The 25941-nt window shown below is 43.9% G+C and overlaps 1 protein-coding gene across 1 annotated transcript in view; it reads left to right on the top strand.

The window, feature by feature from the left end:
* PSMD13 (proteasome 26S subunit, non-ATPase 13) overlaps positions 1-25941 on the top strand; it is an 890326-nt gene that overhangs the window by 212671 nt on the left and 651714 nt on the right. Inside the window, exons 3-4 of the mRNA XM_044082827.1 lie at positions 2514-2548; positions 22496-22551. Of these exons, the coding sequence (XP_043938762.1) occupies positions 2514-2548; positions 22496-22551 (91 nt within the window). The remainder of the gene's footprint in view (positions 1-2513; positions 2549-22495; positions 22552-25941) is intronic.

Raw genomic sequence — 25941 nt, 5'->3', positions numbered from 1 at the left:
CCTCATCTACAGCTGTGGTGACCGCTTCAAAGAAGTCTATCAGGTTTAGGAGACATGATCTGCCTTTTACAAGCCCGAACTGGGTAGGGTCGAGAGTTTGGAGATTACTAGTGTCACTGTTTATAAGTTCCATGATGATACGCTACATAGCCTTGCAAACAGGCTCGTATACTTGTGACTTGCCAAACATTTAGCTGTTACCTTAACCTTCCATACAAGCCTCCTTACCTAAAAGAACCCCACACTATTTCTGAATTACTCTAATGCCAACTTACTACTAACATATATGTTATATAAGCACAACTAGCATATTTCACTGACACCTATTCATAACGCCATCTTTGTATTAGCATATCCCTGTTTCTTGTAGTCATCTGTGACTGGGTGCAAAACTACCCTCCTAATTGTCTGAGGAGGTGTAACATACTGTTTTAAAGTTTTAGCAATGCTTTAATTCATTTGCACTTCTGGTTATCTTGGTATAATTGTAATTTTAGAAGGCCTTGTTAATATGTAGTAATCTGCAAATGCAGTAGTTGAACTAACTGACAACCTTAAGTTGTATGCTAGCTCAGTTACTGCATTAGCAGATGACTGTTTTTCTTTAGAAAGTTATTTTTATGCAGAATATCATTAACATTGCAGAGCAATATTTAGTTATGTAGTATGGGCACTAAGGTATCATAACAAGTACAGTAAAACTTTGGTTGCAAAAGGTCTGCTTTTTGGAACTCCTTAGCTGTGTCCATCAGGTCGATACCCTCCCTTCCATCCTTCAAAACCATTCTGAAAGACTTCCTACCCAAAAGTTGGCTCTGTTTTTGCTCAACAGCAGAATAAACTATATCCCTAAATGTGAACAAGTACCTATTCATACCTCCTTTCGCTCTTCCTTCCTTCACTCACTTCCTTACTTCTGTCAGTTTCTCTCTCCCTGGCTTTCTATCTTAAGTACATCATAAGCCTGCTTTTTCTCTCCAGTTCATATTGCAATTCCTGTTTGTTTTATACTAACTTATCTTTATTTTTTTCTGTAAACTGGCTAAAATTTCTGTATTGAATCATTGTCATATAACTTGTACCTATTAGGTTCATAGGTGTTTACTAGGCTAACAACCACAAGGGCCTTTTTAAGCCTAGCCATGCATCCCAAATTTCTGACCGTTCTGATACCCCTGATAAGTATAAGCAGTGGCTAAGGAGTTATAACGTGTATAAGCTAAGGCCTGGGAGATGAGCCATTTACAGGCTGCCTGAGTCCATTAGAGACATAGGTGCCAAGCCAGGGATAAATTTCCTGTTCCCCATCCAATTGTCCCAAATTGCACTTGAATTGGGTTTGGGAGGAACTCTGCTTCACATGGATGGGGGGGAGCTTGTTCCAGAGACTGGGTAATCTCTGGGATACATACCTGTCTCTCCAACAGGTCCTATTTATAACCCAGGCAAGGTTTAAGTCTTTAGAACAGATAATTTGGGTCCTGTTTATTTTGTGAATATGCAGGAGATGCGTCAGAGTGGGGTCTGACAGTGCCTCGTATTTCGGGCATGGATCTCCCCTCAAATGCCAGTAGGAGACTGAATACAGGGATCGAGCCTTGAGGTGATCTGCATAGGACATTTTACTTAAGCCCTGTATTCTTTTAGTGAGGAACCTCTGTGGACATTACAGTTGTTGGATATGCCTGGTTAAATACATACCAAAAGGGGCATTGTACTCAATGATAGCTATGATGTATGCGGAATGCGGTGGAAAATGACTTCCTTGGACTTGGATGCCATACTTTTGTTTATAAGCTGTGCAACATAGAATGATTTCCTCACTACTGTAGACACGTGATGGTCAAAGGCTAGATTACTATCTGTGTGTTTCCCTAAGTCCCTGACTACTGGGTCAGCTCCAAGGGGTGTTTTGCCAGTATATGATAAGTTACCAGGGGTGGATGACTTCCCGAAGGATACTATTGTGCATTTTTTTGGCATTTAGTTTTAGTCCATGTCTCTGACACCAGTTGTTTGTTTGTCTCAGCCCCTCCTGGAGAACATTTGTGTCAGTGTGGGATTCGGTGACAGCTCCTCATTTGCAATTATCTGCAAATTTAGTCAGCCAGAGACCACTGATATTTGACTTTACTTCATTCTTAACCAATGTTGTAGTATTATGTCTGATTTGGTATAATTATTTAAACTGTAGCTTTTTTATTATTTTTAAAGACTGTAAAATTATTATTAAAATGTTTTATGATACTTTGAAGATTTTCTCCCTGGGCCTTCTGAAAATGTGGTCCTACCCAGTCAGAATTTCCCTGTAATCAAATGTCAATAAGTAAACTCTGGCACTTTTAGTAATAGTTTTCACTTTGTGTCTTTTTGAAGAGTCCTGACAGGCAGACTGTTGGGGGATTGCATGTACTTTAGATCAGTTTAGCTTGAATTTCATTGCCTTCTTAATTAAATGTCCATATGTGTGTGAATCATAACCTGATGATATCCCCTTTTATTTTATTCCTTAGCTTTATGAAAACTTCATAAGTGAATTTGAACACAGGTATGACTTCCTTTCCTTCTAATTAAACATTTATCAATTTCATACATATATGTGTATTTGTGATGAGATCTATATTGAACTACAGTGTTAACCTGCAGTTTATTAAAGTGTGTTTTGTACAGTCTACCGTTTATGCACACAAGTTACTAGTGGGTAGTATATTAAGAGATTCAGTGACATGAAACGAGACCTTGCAACTCTGTCAGAGCATGCCATTGTATAACACTATTTTAAGTAAGTATTGCAGTCATTAGCTGCTTACCATTATGTCTTGCATCCCCTGCATCCAGTTTCAGATGTTCTTCGTGTATCACTGTTGCAGTCATCACACTTGGGTATTCCTGCCAGGGGTAGCCCTCAGTTGGCCTGAATACCAGAGGGTTAGTATTTCTGCGTTGGTTGCTGTCGCTCCACGACTGACGTCAGGTTGTCAGTGATATAAAATCAGGTAGCCGACGCCATTACATCAGTCTTCCTTGCTGCAGAGCCCCAAGCAGAAGCAGTTTTACGAGTGCCAGTGGTCCGCTACCTGAGTTTTCGTTTCCGAAATTGAAGTTGAAGTCCTCTAAACCCAAGTACCCCATTGGGGATTCTTTTTTCTTGCTCTAACCGATGTCAGAAAAAGTTAATAATTGTCTCGCCTGTGGAAAGCAAATACCACACCGAGATTTCCATTCTTGCTGTGTCACCTTTTTAGGGCCAGACCATGACGTCCCTCGCTGCCGGTTTTGTGCTTTAACGCCAGAACTATACATTGTCAGGCCCTTATCTTAGCTCAATACTTTCTATCTCAATCTCTGTATTCCAAAATGGTTTCGGTAAGTCATCTAACTACCGATCTTCCAAAAAAAGTAAGGATAAAGGCAGAGACAGACCGCGCAGGTCCAAAACTGCTGATGACGCTTCCGTTAAGCTAGTCGCCAGTTCATCAGTACTCAGTGAGGCGCTTTTGCAGCCCCTGATGCCCGCTTCTATGGATTCGCAGGCTGCTACCGAGACCCGTTCAGAGTCCGGTATGCGCGAGACTCTTCTTTGACTAAGGATGCTGTGGATGTCTCTACCTTGGATGGGTCCGGAGCCGCTGAGCAGGCACCGGCTTCTGAGGAAGTTCTTCGCACTACCGATACTCGACACAAACTGACGACTTCTTTCGCGTCTTCAGTTCTTTCTAAAACTACTGAGTTTCTAAGGCCCAGGGTAGAAACTGCCTAAAAAAATGGCGACCCAAGCTCAAGCACCTGCTTCCATGCCTGTCTCAAATGCTTAAAATGGCGGAAGACCTTATCATGCTTATTAGGGGAAGCCAGCCTACCCCTTCTAAAAGAAAGACTTGTCCCCAGCAGTTTTATCTGACCAGGAGTCCGATGACTCTGAGGTTTCTGAACATGAAGACATGCAACCCTTGTCTGCTTATGAGGATTCAGATGCAGAGGAATCCATTCCTTCTGCCTCTCCTCCAGAGGATTTTTCTTTTGGTGAAACCCTACATACTTTAAGGGAGCATTTCCAATGGGAGTGCCAGGACTATCCTCAGTCCAAAAAGAGACTCTGAATTCTTAGATTTACCACAGCATAGATCTTTAGCCATTCCTCCAGTCCTGGATGTTGTCTTTATGGAATCTAGTTTTAACCTCTGACACTCTTCCGCCTGCTCCCAGGAAGCCTGACCGGTATTAGAGTCCCTGATTCTCACAAATTTCTTTTCAAAAATCCTCCTGCTGACCCAGAGGTCATCTTCCAAGGACCTAAAGGTATAAAAGCAACCACAGCTAACAATCCCACCCGCTCGGACAGGGATTCCAGAGCTTTAGATAGATTGGCTAAAAATGTATACACCTCTGCAACTCTTGCCATTAGAGCACTGAATTGTCAGTTCCACATGCTGAAATACCAGCAACATACTATGGAACTCCGTAAACAAAAAAGATCTACCTTTCCGGCTTGTGCAGAAAATAAAGAATTACAGGACCTTATGCATTCTGCAACCCAAGTTACTAAGCACACCTTGCAGTGTGGCTTTGACGTCCTGGAAGCATCCTGCAGGGCAGCAGTCACTGGTTCTGTACTTAGAAGGCATGCTTGGCTTAAGGAACAGACCTTGCCAGACCATGCCAAATCAAAACTATTGGATGCACCATTGAACAAAGACTATTTGTTTTTGGCACCAAGGCAGAAGAGGTCTTAAAAAAGATGGAAGAAAAAGCTAAATCTATGCGTACAGTTAGACTTCTTACAGGTCCATCCTCAGATGTTCAGTAGGCATTACCCTTCCTGGCCCCCTCAAGACCAGCTCAGACAAGACCTAGAGGGAAGCAGACCCCCCCCCCCCCCACACACACACACACACACACACCAGTCCCAGGGAACGCAGAGATCTAAGCAGTGGAGTTCCTCCACTTCAAAAACAGGGAGTGCTAAGCCACCCCCTTATGGAAAGAACTCACAATGACTGCACACCTTCATCCCTTACCTCTGCCCACTTGCTTGTGCCCCTAGGAGGAAAGCTTTCCTCTCATGCCAAAAACTGGACCTCTATCACCAACGACCGATGGGTCCTCAACATAGTGTCCAAGGGATACAAATTTTATTTCCGCAGTATGCCAACCCCAAAGGGGTTTCCAGATATTCCTCCAAACCAATGGGCAGAGGCACAAAACCAAGTCCATTCCTTGCTGTCCATGAGGGCAGTACAGCCTGTTCCTGCAGATCAGATAGACCAAGGTTTCTATTAGACTGTTCCTGGTACCCAGAAAAGAGGGCATCTGGTGCCCAATCCTCAATCTATCTATTCTAAACACCTTCCTAGTGATACCAAAATTCAAAATGCTCACACTCAAGCAGCGGCTTCTTATGCTATCCAAGGGTGCTTGGTTAGCCACCCTAGACCTAAGAGGCCTATCTATACATCCCAATTAGGGCTTCATGCAGGAAATACCTACATTTCATGGCAGGATCTATGCACTTTCAGTTCTCTGAGCTTCCCCCTGGCTTATCCACTGTTCCCAGAGTTTTCACAAAAATGCCTGGCTCCAGCCATTGCTTTTTGCAGACAAAGGAATATTCAAATTTACCCCTACGTAGGGGACTGCCTGATTCAGGCAGACAGGAAAAGCTGTTACAGCACCTGACCTTTGTAAAGGACCTACTGGACCTCCCTGGGGGTGTACTATAAACAAAAGAAATCCAAACTAGTATCCACTGAATAAATTGTATTCCTGGGAGCAAGCCTGGACACAGCATCCAGATGGCATTCCTTACTCCAGAAAAACAAGACTATCTGACAGGCTACTTCTCTCAACTAGCCACCAGAACCCAGTTATCTGCAAGGAAAATCCTGCAAGCTCTAGGGTTCATGAAATCCTGCATTCTACTCATTCCATATGCCAGACTGCATATGAGGAAACTTCAGTGGTACCTAAAAACCCTTTGGTGTCAACACTCTCAGGACCTGGAAACTGTCATACCTATGATACCCTGGCTAAGGAAAGATTTTCTTTGGTGAGCAGCAGCATGCATCGACAACAAAGGTCTTCCCTTCTCACAACCCCACGCCTCTCAGACTCTAACCACAGACGCATCAGATTATGCCTGGGGTGCTCACCTTGGATGGCACGTGCATTTAGGGCCATTGGAGCCCAACCCAAATAAATCTGCACATCAGCCAAAAAGAGATGCTAACTGTTCAGTACGCTCTGATAGCTTTCAGACCCCTACTCTCCCCGGGGCCTCTAGTAATCAAAACAGACAACACTACAGTGATGTGGTACATCAACAAGCAGGGAGGAACTCACTCTTATTCCCTCTGCAGGCTCGTCATGGCACTTTGGCACATCAGCCATGCAAATTCACCTGCAAACACAATTCCTGTCAGGCTCCCAAAACTCTCTGGCAGACAACCTAAGCAGAAACCTCCTAGACCCACACGAGTGGTAACTAGACCACAGCACCTTCAACCTTGTAACCCAGAAATAGGGCACCCTGAAGGTGGACCTCTTTGCCTCCCACAACTATCACCAGCTCAGCAAATTTTGCACCAGGGAACCTCACACCAAGGCCTGGAAAGTGGATTCCCTATTCTTCCATTGGGTAAACCTCTCGCTCCATGTATTTTTTCCTCTACCCCTACTCTCAAGGGTACTACTCAAAATAAGGGAGGAAAAACAGAGCGCAATCTTGATTGCTCCAGACTGGCCACTCCAGCACTGGTACCCACTGCTGCGCAGTCTGTCACCCCTGCCACCATGGCACCTACCTCAGAGCCCAACTCTCCTGACCAAGCAGAATGGAGAATTCATGCATCCACAACTGCAGACCCTGAACCTGGCAGCCTGGCTTATTCCCTGACCTCTCCTCCAGTTGCCAGCTTAAGCAAGCAAGTTCTGGATGTTGTACGGGAGGCCAGACAGCTCAGTCCTAGAAAATCCTATGCTGACAAGTGGAAAAGGTATCGCACCTGGATCCAGGCTAAAGGAGCTGAAACAGCACAGCCCTCCCTACCTCTCATCCTGGATTATCTAGCAGACCTACTACACAGGGGCCTATCCTTCTCTTCTATTAAAATTCATGCCTCTGCCATCTCTGCTCATTATAGCACAGAGACACCTCTCTTTTCTCACCATCTCATCAAACAGTTCTTAAGAAGGGCTAACAATTTAAGGCCACCAAGAAGAGCTCCTACCCCAGCTTGGGACTAACTTTGTGTTGGAAAAGCTTACACTTAACCCCCTTTGAACCTGCAGCTTCAGCAGAGTTAAAATACTTCTCTTGGAAAACAACCTTGCTTCTGGCCAACACTTCAGCTAGAAGAGTTTCAGAGCTAGAAGCACTCATGGCTGTGGAGCCCTTTATCATTTTTCATGCTGACTGGGTCTCCCACAGGAGTAACCCAACTTTCATAAGTGGTGTCCAGTGTGGCTCTCAACCAATCAATTCATTTGCCCATGATGTCCTTCATGGATGTATCTGCAGTCATAACAAGTGGGTTGTCCTGTCGTCAGGCAGCCCTTCAGTCGGCCGGATTCCAAAGTCCGGGTCCGGCTTCGGCTGATGTCGCACTCCACCCGTCATCACTGTTGGTCTTCGGGTATAAAGGCATCAGCCGACGCCATTTTCCTCAGTCTTTCTTGCCGCGTGGCGCCCGAAGCAGAAGCTGTTCGCAAGTGCCGGTCGGTCGGATCCAGAGATTACTTCTACCGAATACTACTTCGAAGACTTCTAAAGCTAAGTACCCCATTGGGGACTCTTTCTTGCCTCAGCCGATGTCAGAAAAAGTTAACAATTGTTTAAACTGTGGGAAACAAATACCTCATAAAGATTTCCACTCTTACTGTCTGCCTTGTTTAGGCCCAGCCCACGACGAGCAGCCTGTTCGCCTGTGCTTCTTTCAACCGACGAACGCTTAGGCGTCGGTCGGAGTTTGCAGAACAGTTTTTCGGTTCTGATTTTGCGTACATTATGCCGTCGGATCCTCCGACTACCCAATCTAGCAAAAAACGCAAAGATAAAGACCGACACTCGCGGTCGCGGTTTCGCCGAAACCATGGTCAAGCAAACCATGAAAGTGTCTCTGTTTCGCCGAAACCGAAAACTGAGGAAAGTACAGCTGAACCTATTCCTACAACCAAGGCCCCTGCTACAACTCTTGAAACGACTTCACAAATTTTACCCACTACGGTGGTTGACTTATCAGACACCATCCCCTTGGATGTTTCTACCCCAGCACGTGGTGCTGCTAGGCCTCCAGCAGCCATGTCCATTAGGGCCTTCGCCAGGGCTAAAGCAGCCAAGACTACTAAAACAGTGCCTGTTAAACCACCCACATCCAGGCCCTCTTCTAGTTCTCAAATGCTTACTTTGGCAGAAGATTTAATTTCTTTAATTAGAGGATCTCAATCTCACCCAGAAAGGGCCTCTCAGCCCCCAGAGAAGAGACCTAGGGCAGAGCCCCCCGAGCCAGTGTCCTCTGATTCTGCTGATGAGTCAGACATAACTGACCAGCCAGAGGCTCCCTTCTCCAATTTTGAAGATTCTGATGCTGAAGAATCCATCCCAGCTGCTTCCCCACCAGAAGAATTCTCCTTTGGGGAAACCTTGCATGCCATGCGAGAACAGTTCCAATGGCAGCAACAGGATTTTTCAGACTCCAGATAAAGACTTAGGACTTTTCTGCACCTCCCACAGCACAGGCCCTTAGCTATACCCCCTGTTCTCTCTGTGGTGGATGATGCTTTCAATGATGTTTGCTCCGCTCCAGATTCTTTACCCCCAGCCCCTGCCAAACCAGACAGATTTTACAGGGTGCCAGATACTCATCACCACCTTTACAAGGCTCCACTTGCAGACCCGGAAACTATATCCCAGGGCCCCAAGGCAGTAGCCGCGACCATAGCTAAAAACCCTATTCCTTCTGAAAGGGAAGCAAGGTCATTAGACAGATGGGGTAAAAGGTCTACACTTCAGCTACTCTCTCAGCTAGAGCTTTAAACTGTCAGTTTCACATGATACAATACCAAGAGTTTATGCTGGATCAGTTAACTAAAAACTAACCACTGATGAATCTCTTGATAAGAAATATGTATTAGAGATGGTAAATAACATACAACAGGTTAGCAACCATTCCTTAAAATGTGGCTATGATGCACTGGAGGCTTCATTTAGATCAGCCATGACAGGCACAGTGATAAGAAGGCATGCATGGCTAAAGGAACAAGCTTTACCGGATCATGTTAAAGCTAAGTTGCTAGATGCTCCTATGGACAAGACAAGTTTGTTTGGTACATCTGCCCAGCAGGTTATGAAGAAAATGGAAGAAAAGGCAAAATCTGTTCAAACTGTTAAAGATTTCTTGCAGGTTCAACCCCCAAGGTTTAGCAGGAACTGGCCTGCCAAAAATTGGTCCTTTCCTGACTCCACAAAATTTCAAAGGGGCAGGAATAGACGTTCCAGAGGCAGAAACCAATCCAGAGGAGGTGCCTACAGAGGAAGACAGTGGGCAAGGTAACAACAGAGGCACAGACACAGCCAGTGCCACTACATCAACACAACCACAGTGACTTAACCCTAAATCCGCCTACCAGGGAACAAATAGCAGCTCCTCTAGGCGGAAAGTTAACCTTATTTTCAAAGAACTGGCACTACATAACAAAGGACAAGTGGATTTTACAAACCATAGATCAAGGTTACCGGTTTCACTTCCACACTTTTCCAGTCAAAAGAGGAATGCCAAATCTACCTCCAAATCAAAAAACAGAGGCTCTACGCCAGATAATGGAGTTAGCAAACATGAGAGCTGTGGAAAGAGTGCCAACAGCAGAGCAAGGAAAGGGGTTCTACTCCAGACTATTCCTAGTTCCAAGAAAGGAAAAAGTTGGAGACCAATTCTCGACCTGTCCACCTTAAATACATACATCATTGTCCCAAAATTCAAAATGCTGACCCTACAGCAACTTCTTCCCATGCTGGGCAAGGAGTCTTGGCTGGTAACTCTAGATCTCAAGGAGGCATACCTGCACGCCCCATTCGACCAATCTGCAGAAGATACCTCAGATTTCTTGCAGGATCAGAGCACTATCAATTCTCAGCATTGCCTTTGGCTTATCTAATGCGCCCAGAGTATTCACAAAATGCCTGGCATCAGTAATCGCCATTGCAGACTTCAGGGAATTCAAATTTACCCATACCTGGACGACTGCCTGCTACAAGGGGACAACAAAAGCAAGCTGACAACAGATTTACAAAGGGTCATTTACTTGCTACAAGCACTGGGATACACAGTCAATTTACAAAAGTCAAGGCTGATACCATCCCAAACAAGGACATTCTTGGGCGGAATTGGACACAGTAAAACAAATGGCATTCCTGACTACAGAAAAACAAAAAGAACTCCCTCTATACTTCCTGGCACTAACAAAACTGAACAAGTTAACAGCAAGAAAAGTACTGCAGGCCTTGGGCTTCATGGCATCATGCATAATCTTGGTTCCATTTGCCAGACTACATATGAGAAAACTACAGTGGTACCTAAAGAATTTATGGTCCCAGCACAGACACAGTCTAGAAACAGAAATCCCACTAATTCCATGCTTAAAACAGGAGTTCCTATGGTGGGCTCAGGCATGCCAGTCAAACCCAGGCCTACCCTTTCGCAGATGTCAAGCAAGCCAGACCATCACAACAGACGCTTCAGACCTAGGATGGGGGCCCACATGCTGGACAAATGCGTGCAAGGATTGTGGACACAGGATCAACTTCAACTGCACATCAACCTAAAAGAAATGCTGGCAGTAAAACTGGCAATCCAAAAGTTCAAACCATTTCTCAGAGGGCCAGTTGATGATAAGGACAGACAACACCACAGTCATGTGGTACATCAACAAACAGGAGGCACTCATTCATACCCCTATGCAGAATGACCTTGGAGCTGTGGACCCTGGCACTCAGCTACAACATCCAGTTACAGGCAATATTTGTACCAGGGAAAGACAATACCCTAGCAGACCTATTAAGCAGAACCACTTCGGATGCCCACGAATGGAAGCTTCACCCGACATCTTCAAGACCATCTCAAAGAAATGGGGAATGCCACAGATAGACCTATTCGCATCACCTCTCAATCACCAGCTCAAAAAATTCTGCACAAGGACATTCCACCCATTAGCATGGAAAGTGGATTCGCTCTTTCAACTGGAAAGGCCTAACAGCATATGCATTCGCGCCTCTTCCTTTGATACACAAGGTACTACTGAAAATCAAGGAGGAAGGCCCAAGGATAATGCTGATAGCTCCAAACTGCCCAAGAGAACACTGGTACCCACTACTGAGCAGCATGTCCGTGAACAATATGTGGACAATTCCTGATGCCCTTGATGTTAACGCAGAACAACTACAGCATCATACATCCAAACCTAAAACCTTGCAACTGACTGCATGGAACATCACATAACAGCAGCTATTCCAGAACTTTCCCAAAGAGTTAAAGACATTATTCTTGAAGCACGCAGACCTTCAACAAGAAGGAACTATGCTGGAAAATGCAAAAGGTTTGTCATCTGGAGTAATGAAAGAGGAAAAGATGTGTCAAACATAGATATGCCTAACATTCTGGAGTATCTGGCGAACTTCTTCATTCAGGCCTGTCCTACTCCTCCATCAAGATACATGCATCAGCTATTTCAGCAGAATACAGCTTTGATACACCTGTTTTTCGCACCCTTTGCTCAGGCAATTCCTCAGAGGAATCAAGAATGTAAAACCTCCAAGGAAACCACCATTACCAGCTTGGGATTTAAACTTTGTGCTAGAAAAGTTGACACTAGCACCCTTTGAACCAGCAGCAACAGCAGACCTACAACACCTGTCATGGAAAACTGCTTTCCTACTGGCAATTACTTCAGCAAGGAGGGTTTCAGAACTACAGGCCTTAATGGCAGTGCAACCCTTCCTAATCTTCCACCAAGATCGAGTGTCCATGAGGACTAATCCTACATTTATGCCTAAGGTGGTATCCAGACTGTCTTTAAACCAGGCAATCCACCTACCTACCTTCTTTCCCAACCCACAAAACAGAGGGAAAGAATACTGCATACCTTGGATGTACATAGACAGCTACGCTACTACTTGGACAGAACAAAAATAGCAGAAAGACTGACCAACTTTTGTAGCCTATGCAACAGGAAGGGAAGGAAAAGCTATTTCCAAACAGACAATCTCCAAATGGATAGGAAATTGCATACGATTCTGTTACTCCTTCCATGGAAAACCAATTCCACAGAACATAAGACCTCATTCTACGAGGGCAACAGCCACTACCACAGCCTTCTTACGAGGAGTGGCAACCAAAGACATTATTGAGGCGGCTACTTGGACCTCCGTGCATACATTTGCCAAGCATTATAATTTGCCTCTATATTCCAGATCCCGAGCAGGGTTTGCCACTGCTGTACTGCAAGGGATCCTAAACACACCATAATCTATTTTTTATCCTCCTCCCCTAGTTGGCTATGGTATTCTACCCACTTGTTATGACTGCAGATGCATCCATGAAGGACATAGTACAGTTTTGTACCTACCATAAATGTAGATGTACGAACTGGATAGCATCTGCAGTCAGGATTACCCTCCCTCCATCCCTCTGTGGTACTCCTTTACCCTTCTAATAGCTAGCTGTTGGGGGGGAGTCTTTTATGGTGTATTTGTTTGTGTATATGTACATACATGCTTATTGTTGTGTTTACCTCTATCTATTTGGAAACATTGGCATCTATCCAAATTTTAGCCTGCAAGAGGGCTACTGGCATCTGGGGCAAGAAACACTGAGGAAAATGGCGTCGGCTGATGCCTTTATACCCGAAGACCAACAGTGATGACGTCGGGTGGAGTGCGACATCAGCCGAAGCCGGACCCGGACTTTGGAATCCGGCCGACTGAAGGGCTGCCTGACGACAGGACAACCCACTTGTTATGACTGCAGATGCTATCCAGTTCGGACATCTACATTTATGGTAGGTACAAAACTGTACTTTTTTCCCCAACCCACAAAACAAGGGGGAAAGGATTCTACATTCTCTAGATGTGCACAGACAGCTCACATTCTACCTGGGTAGGACTAAATATTTTAGAAAAACTGACCAGTTGCTAGTCAGCTTTCCAGCAGGGGTAGAGGGCAAGACCATATTCAAACTATCTTCAAATGGATAGCACACTGTATCCATTTCTGCTACAAATACCAAGGGAAACCTCCCCCTAAGGGGGTCAGGATGCATTCCACCAAGGCAGCCTCCACCTCTTCAGCTTTTCTCAGAGGGGTCCCTGTCAGGGACAATCCTGGAGGCTGCAACATGGAGTTCTGTTCATACCTTCACCAAGCATTACCACCTGTCTATCTTCTGCAAATCCAGGGCAGGCTTTGCAGCAGCAGTCTTGCAGGGCATCCTAGTCAGCCCCCTGTCTTCTTGACTCCCTCCACCCTTTTCTTCATCTTTGGGAAGAAACCCATGTGTGATGACTGCAACAGTGAAACACAAAGAACATAGTACATTACATTTGTGTACACTTACCATAAATGTAGATGTTCCAGTGTATTCACTGTTGCAGTCCTGGTTTCCCACACTCCATCCCCCTGGTCTCTCTCTCTGTCTTCCTCGCAGCTTACAGGGATTTTTGGTATTTACTTTCTACTGGTGGTGTTCTTCCACTATAACCTAGCTCCCTATTTGGGGCAAGAAAAACTGATGTAATCACGTTGGCTGCCTGATTTTATACCACTGACTACCTGACTTCAGTCCTGGAGCGACAGCAACCAATGCAGAAATACTAAGCCTCTGGTATTCGGGCTGACTGAGGGCTACGATAACCCGTGTGTGATTACTGCAACAGTGAATACACTTTAACGTCTACATTTATGGTAAGTGTACACAACTGTACTTTTTTTGTTTTATTTATTTACTTTTTGTTCAGTTTAATTCAACTTTGAAGGACTGTACTTAAAAAGAATCTTCATGCTGTCAAAAAGAATCTTCATGCTGTCAGGTTAAGAGTAGTAAAATTAATTTAGTCATTTTTGAGTCACATGTCAAAATTAACACTTGGAACGGGTACTACTATATTTCAGACTGACACCATTCCTAAATTGTTAAAACTGCAGTCCTGTAGGTGATCCCTCTGCAAGTGCAGGCCATCATTAAAAACTAACACCAGTAGGGTTCCTTTTAAATTATTTGATGGTAGAAGCATGCATTAAGGTAAGTAATGGATACTGTCTCTCATGCAGTGGCTTATTTTTTTTTTCTAAGTAAAGATACCAAGTTTTAATCTGTTTGATTTCTTATAATAAATGGGAATGATGTTTAGCTGGGTTAGCAAACAGCATACATATATATACATATATATATATATATATATATATATATATATATATATATCTGTATATATATCCTTGAAGAGCTAGGAATAACTTGAAAACAGTTTGATATGTTATATTTTATTGATAATTACTATATGTACTATTACTTGTATCGATAAGATGCTGAGAACAAGAAAAGAACAAAAAGTAACACACTTAACTCTGTTTAGTTAGCTAGGTGGGTGGGCTGGTCCACAGACCCTTTCCATCACAACCCAGACCCAGTGGGAAGTAAGATATACTAATTGCATGAGGTTTAACGCATGTAAAACCGTGACCATTTTTGGAACAGGTTTATAGCAGAAATACACTTTTTATATTGATTACAAAAGGTAACATGAAATGAAGCATGCATTAGACCTTGACATCTTTAAAGCCCGATAGATTAGATTAATACCTTAGTAATGACATTGTACAAGCAATGCTGCTGGATTGCTGATATAACCAATTACACGAGAGAGCAGAAAGTTGAAGGATGTTGGCTAGATGATGTATATTTTAGCCTACATGTCCAAAGCAGTTATTCTACAAGTTGAATTTGAAACCTGGCTAGAGTATGTTTAATTTTCTCTTGGCAGCTGGTGCCAGCAGGTAGAGGTGCCTTTTGGGAGGAAAATAAAGTTTTATATGGCATCCAACTCTATCTGTAGTAGGGGTACACTGGACCTGGTAGTAAGACTGTCTGCAAATCCAGCTGTATTATTTTCATAAGTAATTTGCTTAGCATGCTGACAGATTTCTGATGTATTATTATTAGGGCAAAAAAGAAGAAATAGTTTCTGAGGAGTCTTGCTGCAGACTGAATGTGGTCCTGGAAAAAGTCCTTGAACCTTGTGTATGTATGCTTCCCTCACCTGATAAGAATAGCTTACTTTAAAGCTATGTTACAATCGATGAATCTTTCCAAATACAGCAGTAATGTTGTTAGTCAGCACTATCAAATATCCTGGAAAGATTTGTTTAAAAAAATCCCATTTGTATTACTGTGTCCCCACAAACATTAGCTGAAACTAAAGCAGAAATGTCTGTTTCCAGGCCGCATCTGTAGTTTTATATTGACAAAAGAAAGTAAACCGATCCTGAAAGATATGCAGAGAAAAATGCTCCTGGGCAGTGTCTCAGAAGTCTGAGACAAGCGAATAATGGCAGTCTTATATCTTTGGCGGCGCAGTGGTGCAGCGGTAATGTTGTCGCCTCACAGCAAGAGGTTCTCTGGTTCGATTCTCTGCTAGGGTGCCTTCTGTGTGTGAAACTGACAGTTATGCATGTCCTCCCTGCGTTCGTGTGGGTTTTCTCCGGGTGCTCTGGTTTCCTCCCACGCATCTGGAGCATTTCTCCCCGGGTCTCTGCTGAAAACTGGCTTCATTCCAAGTCAGACTTTCCCAGTTAACATATGTTAAATAAAATTTAAAAAAATAAATCTTTTATCTAGAAAGTAACAAGGTCAGTGTTTTTCCGAACTGATGAAAAAGCTGTTTTAATCAAAGAATTAAAAAAAAATTGTTTTATTAATAAAAGAATTGTCATTGCCATCCAAAACTTTGCCATAAGGAATGCAAGCTGCAAGTGTGTGATAAATTTAATGGGGGATATAATAAGTGTATCTACTTCCCTTATTCCTGTTCCTTTCACCATTTCCTTGATGGAGTGTTTGCCGTATGTACAGTGCAGATTAATAACTGTCAGATGTCCTTCAAGGATGCATCTGCAGTCCTTACAAATGGGTTGTCCTGTCGTCAGGCAGCCCTTCGGTCGGCCGGATTCCAAAGTCTGGGTCTGGCTTCGGCTGGTGTCGCACTTCACCCGACGTCATAGCTGCAGTTCTTCGGGTATAAAGGCATCAGCCGACACCATTTTCCTCAGTCTTTCTTGCCGCGTGGCGCCCGAAGCAGAAGCTGTTCGCAAGTGCCGGTCGGTCAGAACCAGAGATTACTACTACCGAATACTACGAAGACTTCTAAAAAGCGAAGTACCCCGTTGGGGACTCTTTCTTGCCTCAGCCGATGTCAGAAAAAGTGAATAACTGTTTAACTTGTGGGAAACAAATACCTCATAAAGATTTCCACTCTTACTGCTTACCTTGTTTAGGCCCAGACCACGACGTAGCAGCTTGTCTAGCCTGTGCTTCTTTCAACCGACGGACGCTTAGACGTCGGTCGGAATTTGCAGAACAGTTTTTCGGCTCTGATTTTGCTTATATTATGCCGTCGGATCCTCCGACTTCACAAATAACCAAAAAATGCAGGGAAAAGGACCGACACTCGCGGTCCGCGGTTTCGGCCGAAACCGCCGTTAAGCCAACCGCGAGTGTCTCTGTTTCGGCTGAAACCGAGCAAGCGGTTCTTCCCCCAGCCGAAACCATGCCTTCTACCGAGGCCTCTTCTAACCTGGTGGAATCGGCTTCTGAAATCCAACCTACAGTTGCGGTTTCTCAGGAATTATCTGACACTATTCCCCTGGATATTTCAATCCCTGCACATGGAGCTGCTAGGCCTCCTGCAGCCATGTCTATTAAGGCCTTTGCCAGGGCTAAAGCAGCTAAAGCTTCAAAAACTGCCTGTTAAGCCCCCCTCTCACAGGCCCAGCTCCAGTTCCCATATGCTTTCTTTGGCAGAGGATCTCATTTCTTTAATTCGTGGATCCCAGCCTCATCCAGACAGGGCCTCTCGTCCACCTCCAGAGAAGAGGCCTAGAGTAGAGCCCCCCCAGAGCCAGTATCCACAGATGATTCCTCTGATGACTCAGAAAATACAGACCCACCTGAGGCTCCTTACTCCCCTTACGAAGACTCTGATGCTGAAGAGTCCATTCCTTCTGCCTCTCCACCTGAGGAATTTTCCTTTGGGGAAACCTTGCATGCTATGAGGGAACAATTTCAGTGGCAGGGCCAAGATTTCTCAGACTCCAGAAAAAGGCTTAGAACCTTTTTACATTTGCCACAGCATAGGCCTTTAGCTATTACCTCCAGTTCTTTCTGTTGTAGATGATGCATTTAATGATGCTTGCACTGCCCCTGATTCATTACCCCCGGCCCCTGCTAAGCCCGATAGGTTCTACAGGGTCCCGGACACTCATCACCATTTAGATCTCCCAGGGGCCTAAGGCTGTAGCAACTACATCTGCTAAAAACCCCCTCCCCTCTGAAAGGGAATCCAGGTCCTTAGAGAGATGGGGTAAAAAAGTTTACACTTCTGCTACACTGTCAATTTCATATGATTCAATATCAAGAGTTTATGCTAGACCAGTTAACTAAAAAACTGTCCTCTGAGGAATCTTTAGATAAGAAGTATGTTCAGGAAATGGTACATAACATACAGCAAGTTAGTAACCATTCTCTAAAATGTGGCTATGATGCACTGGAGGCTTCCTTTAGATCAGCCATGACTGGCACAGTTATCAGAAGGCATGCATGGTTGAAAGAGCAGGCCTTACCGGACCATGTCAAATCAAAGCTTTTAGATGCACCCATGGACAAAGTCAGTTTATTTGGTTCTCCTGCACAGCAGGTACTGAAAAAGATGGAAGAGAAGGCGAAATCTGTACAAACAGTGAAAGATTTCTTACAGGTTCAACCTCCAAGGTTTAGCAGGAACTGGCCCTCCAAGAATTGGTCCTTTCCGGACTCCTCTAAGGCACAGAGAGGCAGGAATAGGCGTTCAAGAGGCAGAAACCAATCCAGGGGTGCCTACAGGGGACGCCAGTGGCAGGGTAACAACCAGCGAGGCACAGACGCAGCCACCACCACTACAACAACACAATCACAGTGACTTGGCTGTGGCACCGCCTACCAGGGAACAACTGGAAGCACCCTTAGGCGGAAAGCTAGCCTTATTTTCAAGGAACTGGCATTGCATCACAAGGGAAAAATGGATTTTGCAAACTATAGACCAAGGCTACAGGTTCCATTTCCATACTCTACCAGGAAAGAGAGGAATGCCAAACCTACCACCTACTCAAAGGGCAGAAGCTCTAAAGCAAATATCTCAATTATTAAGAATGAGAGCTGTGGAAAAGGTACCATCTATGGAACAAGGAAAGGGATTTTACTCCAGACTCTTCCTGGTACCAAGAAAAGAGAGCAAATGGAGGCCTATTCTCGACCTGTCCGCTTTAAACACTTTCCTCATTGTTCCAAAATTCAAAATGCTGACCCTACAGCAGCTTCTTCCCATGTTGGGCAAGGAGTCTTGGCTGGTAACTCTAGATCTCAAGGAGGCATACCTGCACGTCCCCATACAATAATTGCAGAAGATACCTCAGATTTCTTGCAGGATCAGAGCATTATCAATTCTCAGCATTGCCCTTTGGCTTATCTATTGCGCCCAGAGTGTTCACGAAATGCCTGGCATCAGTAATGCCTCATTGCAGGCTTCAGGGAATCCAAATTTACCCCTACCTGGACGACTGCCTGATACAAGCGGACAACAAGCGGACAACAAAAACAAGCTAACAGAAGACTTACAAAGAGTCATTTACCTGCTGCAAGCCCTGGGATATACAGTCAATATAAAAAAGTCAAGGCTGATTCCATCCCAAAGAATAACCTTTCTGGGTGCAGAGCTGGACACATCAAAACAAATGGCATTCCTAACTGCAGAAAAACAAGAGCAACTACCTCTCTACTTCTTGGCATTAACAAAGCAGAACCATCTAACTGCAAGAAAAGTACTGCAAGCCCTAGGCTTCATGGCATCCTGCATAATCCTGGTTCCTCATGCCAGACTGCATATGAGAAAGCTACAGTGGTACCTAAAGAATTTGTGGTCTCAACGCAAGCACAGCCTAGAAACCAAAATTCCAATAATCCCATGCCTGAAGCAAGAGTTCCTATGGTGGGCTCAGGCCTGTCAATCAAACACAGGATTGCCCTTCTGCAACAGTCAACCAAGCCAAACCATCACGACAGACGCCTCAGACCTCGGTTGGGGGGCCCACATGCTAGACAAGTGCATACAAGGCTTATGGACTCAAGACCAGCTGCACCTACACATAAATCTAAAGGAAATGCTGGCAGTAAAATTGGCAATCCAGTAATTCAGACCATTTCTCCAAGAAGGTCAGTTGATAAGGACAGACAACACCACAGTTATGTGGTACATCAACAAACAGGGAGGCACACATTCATACCCTCTATGCCGGCTGGCTCTGGACCTATGGGATGTGGCTCTGAGCTACATCATTCAGTTACAAGCAATTTTTGTACTGGGAAAAGAAAACATTCTAGCAGACATATTAAGCAGGACTACCACGGATGCCCACGAATGGATGCTGCATCCGGACATCTTCAAAGCCATCACAAGAGAATGGGGATTACCACAAATAGACTTATTTGCATCCCCACTCAATCACCAGCTAAAGAAATTCTGCACAAGGACGTACCACCCACTTGCTTGGAAGGTGGACTCCCTATCTTTCAGTTGGAAAAACCTGACAGCATATGCATTCCCACCACTTCCTTTGATGCACAAGGTGCTCTTGAAGATCAAAGAGGAACGCCCAAGGATCATTCTGATAGCTCCAGACTGGCCAAGACAACATTGGTACCCATTACTGAGGAGCATGTCTCGGGAACAAATATGGACACTACCCCTGATCTCATTGCTGTTAACACAGAACAACTACAACATCCTGCATCCAAACCTGAAAACTCTGCAGCTGACTGCCTGGAACATTACATAAGATCAATTAACCCAAATTTATCCCAAAGGGTTAAAGACATTATCCTTGAGGCTCGTAGACCTTCAACAAGAAAGAATTATGCAGCAAAATGGAAAAGATATCTCATTTGGAGTACTGCAAAGGGAGAAGATGTGTCACTGGTAAACATAGCCAACATCCTGGAGTACTTGGCAGAGCTCTTCCATACAGGCCTGTCCTATTCTTCCATCAAGATACACGCATCAGCTATTTCAGCAGAATACAGCTTGGATCCTCCTGTCTTCTCACATCCTCTGCTCAGGCAGTTTCTCAGAGGAATTAAAAATGTAAAACCTCCCAGGAAACCGCCATTGCCAGCATGGGACTTGAACTTTGTACTAGAAAAATTGACACTTCCCCCTTTCGAACCAGCAGCAACAGCAGAATTACAATACTTATCCTGGAAAACTGCTTTCCTGCTGGCAATCACCTCAGCAAGAAGGGTTTCTGAACTACAGGCATTAATGGCAGTGCAACCCTTCCTGATCTTCCATCAAGATAGTGTCCATGAGAACAAATCCTACATTTATGCCTAAGGTGGTATCCAGAGTGTCTTTAAATCAGGCTATCCACCTACCTACATTCTTCCCCAACCCACAGAACAGGGGAGAAAGACTGTTGCATACCTTGGATGTACATAGACAATTACGCTACTACCTGGACAGGACCAAGTCCAATAGAAAAACTGACCAGCTTCTGGTAGCATATGCAACAGGAAAGGAAGGAAAACCAATTTCAAAACAGACTATCTCCAAGTGGATAGGAAATTGCATTAGATTTTGTTACTCCTACCATGGAAAGAAAACTCCAGAGAACATCAGGCCTCACTCCACAAGGGCTACAGCCACTACCACAGCTTTCTTACGAGGAGTGGCTACCAAGGACATTATAGAGGCTGCTACTTGGACCTCCGTGCATACATTTGCCAAGCATTATAATTTACCTTTATACTCTAGATCCCGAGCAGGTTTTGCCACTGCTGTTTTGCAAGGGATCCTAACTACACCATAATCTCTCTTTTCCTCCTCCCCTTGTTTGGCTACCCATTTGTAAGGACTGCAGATGCATCCTTGAAGGACATAGTACAGTTTTGTACCTACCATAAATGTAGATGTCCGATAGGAATGCATCTGCAGTCAGGATTACCCGCCCGCCTTCCCCTCTGTGGTACTCCTAGGGTATTTGCCATCTTTCAGCTAGCTTGGGGGGGATCTATTATGGTGTATTTGTTTGTATATGTGTACATACATGCTTATTTTATGTGTTTGCTCTCTACTATTTGGAAACATTGGCATTTATCCAAATTTAGCCATCCAAAAGGGCACCTGGCATCTGGGGCAAGAAACACTGAGGAAAATGGCATCGGATGATGCCTTTATACCCGAAGAACTGCAGCTATGACGTCGGGTGAAGTGCGACACCAGCCGAAGCCAGACCCAGACTTTGGAATCCGGCCGACCGAAGGGCTGCCTGACGACAGGACAACCCATTTGTAAGGACTGCAGATGCATTCCTATCGGACATCTACATTTATGGTAGGTACAAAACTGTACTTTTCATCTTTTCAGAATGCTTCTTTCCTAGTTACTGTCATAATGTTATCGGTATCCTACAAGTTTGATGTTTTGTTAGATTTTTACCTCTGATTTCCTAGATTTACTGAATTTTCATTTGCCTAATGGTATCAATTAATGATAATTCCACTGTGTTCCATGAACTGTACAGACTTATCAGAAGTCAATTTTTAGTTCTGCAGCTGTTTTTATTTGATCTTAATTAAATTTTAGTTTTGTCTTCAGGCAAGGGTACAGAATTTAGTGGAACATTCAGTGATTTTAATAATTTATAATTTAGCATCAGCTGTCTCCAGCCCACCTAGTTAACTAAACTCTGTCAAAGAAGATAAGAAGTTATTCTGTTTCCAAAGTAGGGCTTCCTTAACAACCTTAGTAGTACTTGTCCTACACTTCCAATCAAATGTAATCAATTTATAATCCTTTAGAGAGTGTTATTAACTCAGTAGTTATAAAGCATATAACTGTTTTCGGTATTAGTACCAGTTCTACTTGTGTTTGTATTTAGGTTGTACATCATGTAAGAATGAAGTTTCTAAGGTATTGCCTAGGTTTAGCTATGTCAATTTTTCTGCACTGGAAAGCAGAAGAACTAATGTTTGTTGTGGGATCACTGTTAACAAGAACATGCAGTCACATCACACTGCTACAACTACATTATTTAGTACCAGGACCAATGTCTGTGTTTTGACTTCCAGTGGTACAGTGCTAACTTTGGTCTCCAAAACATAACAGTTTTACTTAGATGAACTAGTTTTGTCACTTTTTTCCTTTCAGAATCAACCCATTATCCCTTGTGGAAATTATTCTTCATGTCGTCAGACAAATGACAGGTAGGTTGCTTGGGCCACAATTGAGGCTTTATTCCTTGTACACTACCGACAGTGGCCAGTTTTTCTTAAAAATGTGTAGCTAAAATCTGTTGAAATCATTTGCTGTTCTTATTAAATGTAGTAAGTTAGACATTGAAGTTTAATTTTGGTGCGGTTTGCTTTCAATGCTTTCTTTGCAAAGCTTGAAAAATGTCTGAAATTTGCTTTGGCTGCTAACTGGCAGGTGCTAAATATGAGCATTTGGTAAGTGTGGTAGGAATCCATTTACAGAGTCACATCTTAATGGGTACAGTATATAAATCAGCATTCTGAAATACCCCAGAATGATGTAGTCCACTGTCTGCATGGATATACTGAAACCAATGAAGAGGTTAGTTAGATGTTTTTTGTTTTTTTTTTTTTTTGTTTGTTTTTTCCCCAAAATGTAAGCGTATTGAAATGTTGTGACATCATTTCTTGTCAGTTTATCATTAGGGAAATGGTATGGCTTATTGAATATTTGACCATTTTGTCATAACTTAAAAAAAAGGATTTGCAGCTTTAGGTAAAGTGTTAAGCAAGCCCACAAGCTTCCTTCAAGGATGTCTTGGGTCATATAACCTTGGGGCAAATGCAAGACATTTAACAAAATGGTCAAGTGATGTGTAGCAGAACTTGACAAACTTTACAAGTAGCATGTCATTATTACTTGTGAGTTTGCCAAGAGTGAGCCATAGTTAACAACCCCCACCCTCTACAAACCAGGCTGTACTGCAGGAACCACTCTTCTCCATCCTTGCACCTAAAATTTGGGAATCCCTCCCTTCACACCTAAATGAACTGCATTCCCCCTTCCTTTACCCTCAGAACTGAACTTAAAATTCCTCCACACCAAATCAAATAGATCTTGCTGCACAGAATTCCACATCACATAAGGGCCTTTCAGTCTGTAACCTTAAGCTCTCGCAACTTCTAACACCTGTTAACCTCTTCCACCCACCTCTGCCCTAACTGTCATTACACCAGAGCATTTCCACCCTGAAATGTAAGCATGTAAAATGTGCATTTCTTTCATATTTTATCTACATCTGTTAATTACTAAAGTACAGTTTTTGTTATATATTATTTTTTTCTGGATTTTGATATGTACAACTTATGTTTCACTTTGTCGTCTTTGTGAATTATTTCTCCTGAACAGAACCTGCAAATGGTCATCTGTTCATCATTCACACTGTCTCAGTGGCAAATGGGCTGTGCTCCTGCACAGACCACTATGGCAGCTATCCAGAGCTCAAAATCCCCTCCTATGAATTCCTTTGATAGGGAATCTGCTAATCCCCTCCCATTTGGGAAAAGCCTGCACAAAGTTGGTTGTTCAGTCTTTTAGTGACAGCTGTAGGATTTAGTTGAATTTCCTCAGTAACCTGCAGTATTACAGCTTCTAGACTCTGATATAATTCTTTGGGAACGTCCCTTTCTCATTATTATTATACACTTTTTTTTAATTTTTTTTCTGTTTTATTAAAAAAAAAATATGTATGTATGTTAGGTAGTCTGATCTCACCTTTATTTTTACATATGGGTTCGGAGCCAATCCTTTGCTTCGACTCGGCCGATTTACAAGCTGAAAGACTTCTGGTTTGCTCGGGGCTAAGCAGGTATCCCATGGTGCACCAATACAATCCCCAGATCTAGTTTGCCACGTTGACGAGTTCGGTTGTGCTTCTCTTGGCTCTGGCTTAGTTTTTCAAAATGTTATATTCTATCGTATTCAGTGCTTTATTAGAACCTTTATTGTATATTTAGTGTTGCTAATATATTAGGCAGTTGTATTGCTTGCCCTTTTTGAGTGCAGTTTAGTTTCTAGTTGTTGTTGGTATCCTGTGTGCCAGTTAGTTTTAAGTGCCGTTGTGCATTTTTTGAGTTTTTGGCGGGTTTCCGCTCTTAGTCAACAGGGGCTCCTGTTGTCTTGTCTATTGTTCTGACCTTTTTGGTCACTGTTGGCAGTTTCTGCTATTTGACATTGTTTGTTTTGGCGGGGATTTGCTTGTGAATTTACTAGGATTGCAAGTATACTACCTGTTTTTTCTTAGGAATATAGAAATTTATTGTGTCATTTACGGTTTCTCTTGTGTGCATGGGCTTTCCTTTCTGGTCTGTTTAAGTTAGAAGATCTAGTTTCACTACACCGGGCTAGGCCCGTTTAAGTTAGAGGACCTAGTCCTTGTGCAACTCCTTTAGGTAGCTTTCTCTACACCGGGCTAGGCCTGTTTGAGTTAGAGGACCTAGTCCTCGTGTAACTCCTCCTTAGGGCTAGGCCCGGTTTAGTTGGACCTAGTCCTCCTTTTTCTCTTTTTCATCTGAGTTGTGTGTGTGTAATATGTCTAAGGAAAGTAAGGAGCATAAACCCTCTAGGTTCAGAAAGTGAATGAAATGCTCCCAAAAGATATCCTTAATGGATGGCCACAGTAGCTGTGTTTACTGCCTAGGGGCCATCCACTTGCAGGAGTCGTGTTTGTTCTGCCATGCTTTCTGTCCTAGAGTGTTACAGGAGAGGAAGAACAAACTCATATTCAAGGGTCTATTGAAACCATGCTTTGAAGAAGCACTGTCCAGTTCTTCGGCTTCCTCTAAGTCTGGGAAATCAAAATCCTCAAAAAGGCCTTCTCCGGCACCGGCTGGTGTCTCAGAACCACCTCCTAAACAATCAAAACAATCCAAATCTGCCTCCTCGACGACTCAGCCTTCGGAGCCGAAAGCGAGCATCACGGTGGTGTCTGAGTCAGTTACACGTGTTTCGGAACCAATCTCTGAACCTATTGATACAGCAGTTGACTCTGCTACTCGGAGCCAGTATGTAAGCTCCCTACCAGTTTCCATAACAATTAAGTCACCAGTGCCCTCCAGGTCAAGATCCCCAACTATGTCTTCCAGAAGATGTGGAGAGGGTAGTGCTGAGACTCCTGAAGTAGTCTGCCTTACCAAAATTATTGTTGGCTCTGACCCAGTCTACTCCGGAGCCACTTGGCCCAGCTTTGCCCTTGTTTACTGTTCCTCCTTCGAGCCATACTGACCTTTTGGAGACTGAGTGCTTAGTGCCAACGGAGGAAATGCCGGCTCCAACTCACCTTGTTGCTGCCTTGGAGCCGGGTTCAGCTCCGACATGCTCAGTGCAGTCTGTCGTGTCCACGAGCCCAAGCTCTCCTGTTGGCACCGACAGGGAGGGTTGGAATCTGTCTTCTTTAGTTCCAAGTCTTCCTCTCGGTGCTTCGGCCAGGGTGAGCTCGAACCCTGCATCTGTGTCTGAGCCGACAGCTCTGACACTGACCCGTGTCTCTTCAGAGTGGGGGAGGTTGGCATGCTGTCTCATTCTCCAGCCCCCTACCAGTGGCATCGGCACTCTTCCCTCGA

Source organism: Protopterus annectens, chromosome 9.part0 (genome assembly GCF_019279795.1).
Source record: "Protopterus annectens isolate FY-2018-M chromosome 9.part0, PAN1.0, whole genome shotgun sequence".
NCBI lineage: Eukaryota > Metazoa > Chordata > Ceratodontiformes > Protopteridae > Protopterus > Protopterus annectens.
Note: the sequence above shows the minus strand (reverse complement) of the source record. Positions and strands in the feature narration are given on the sequence as shown.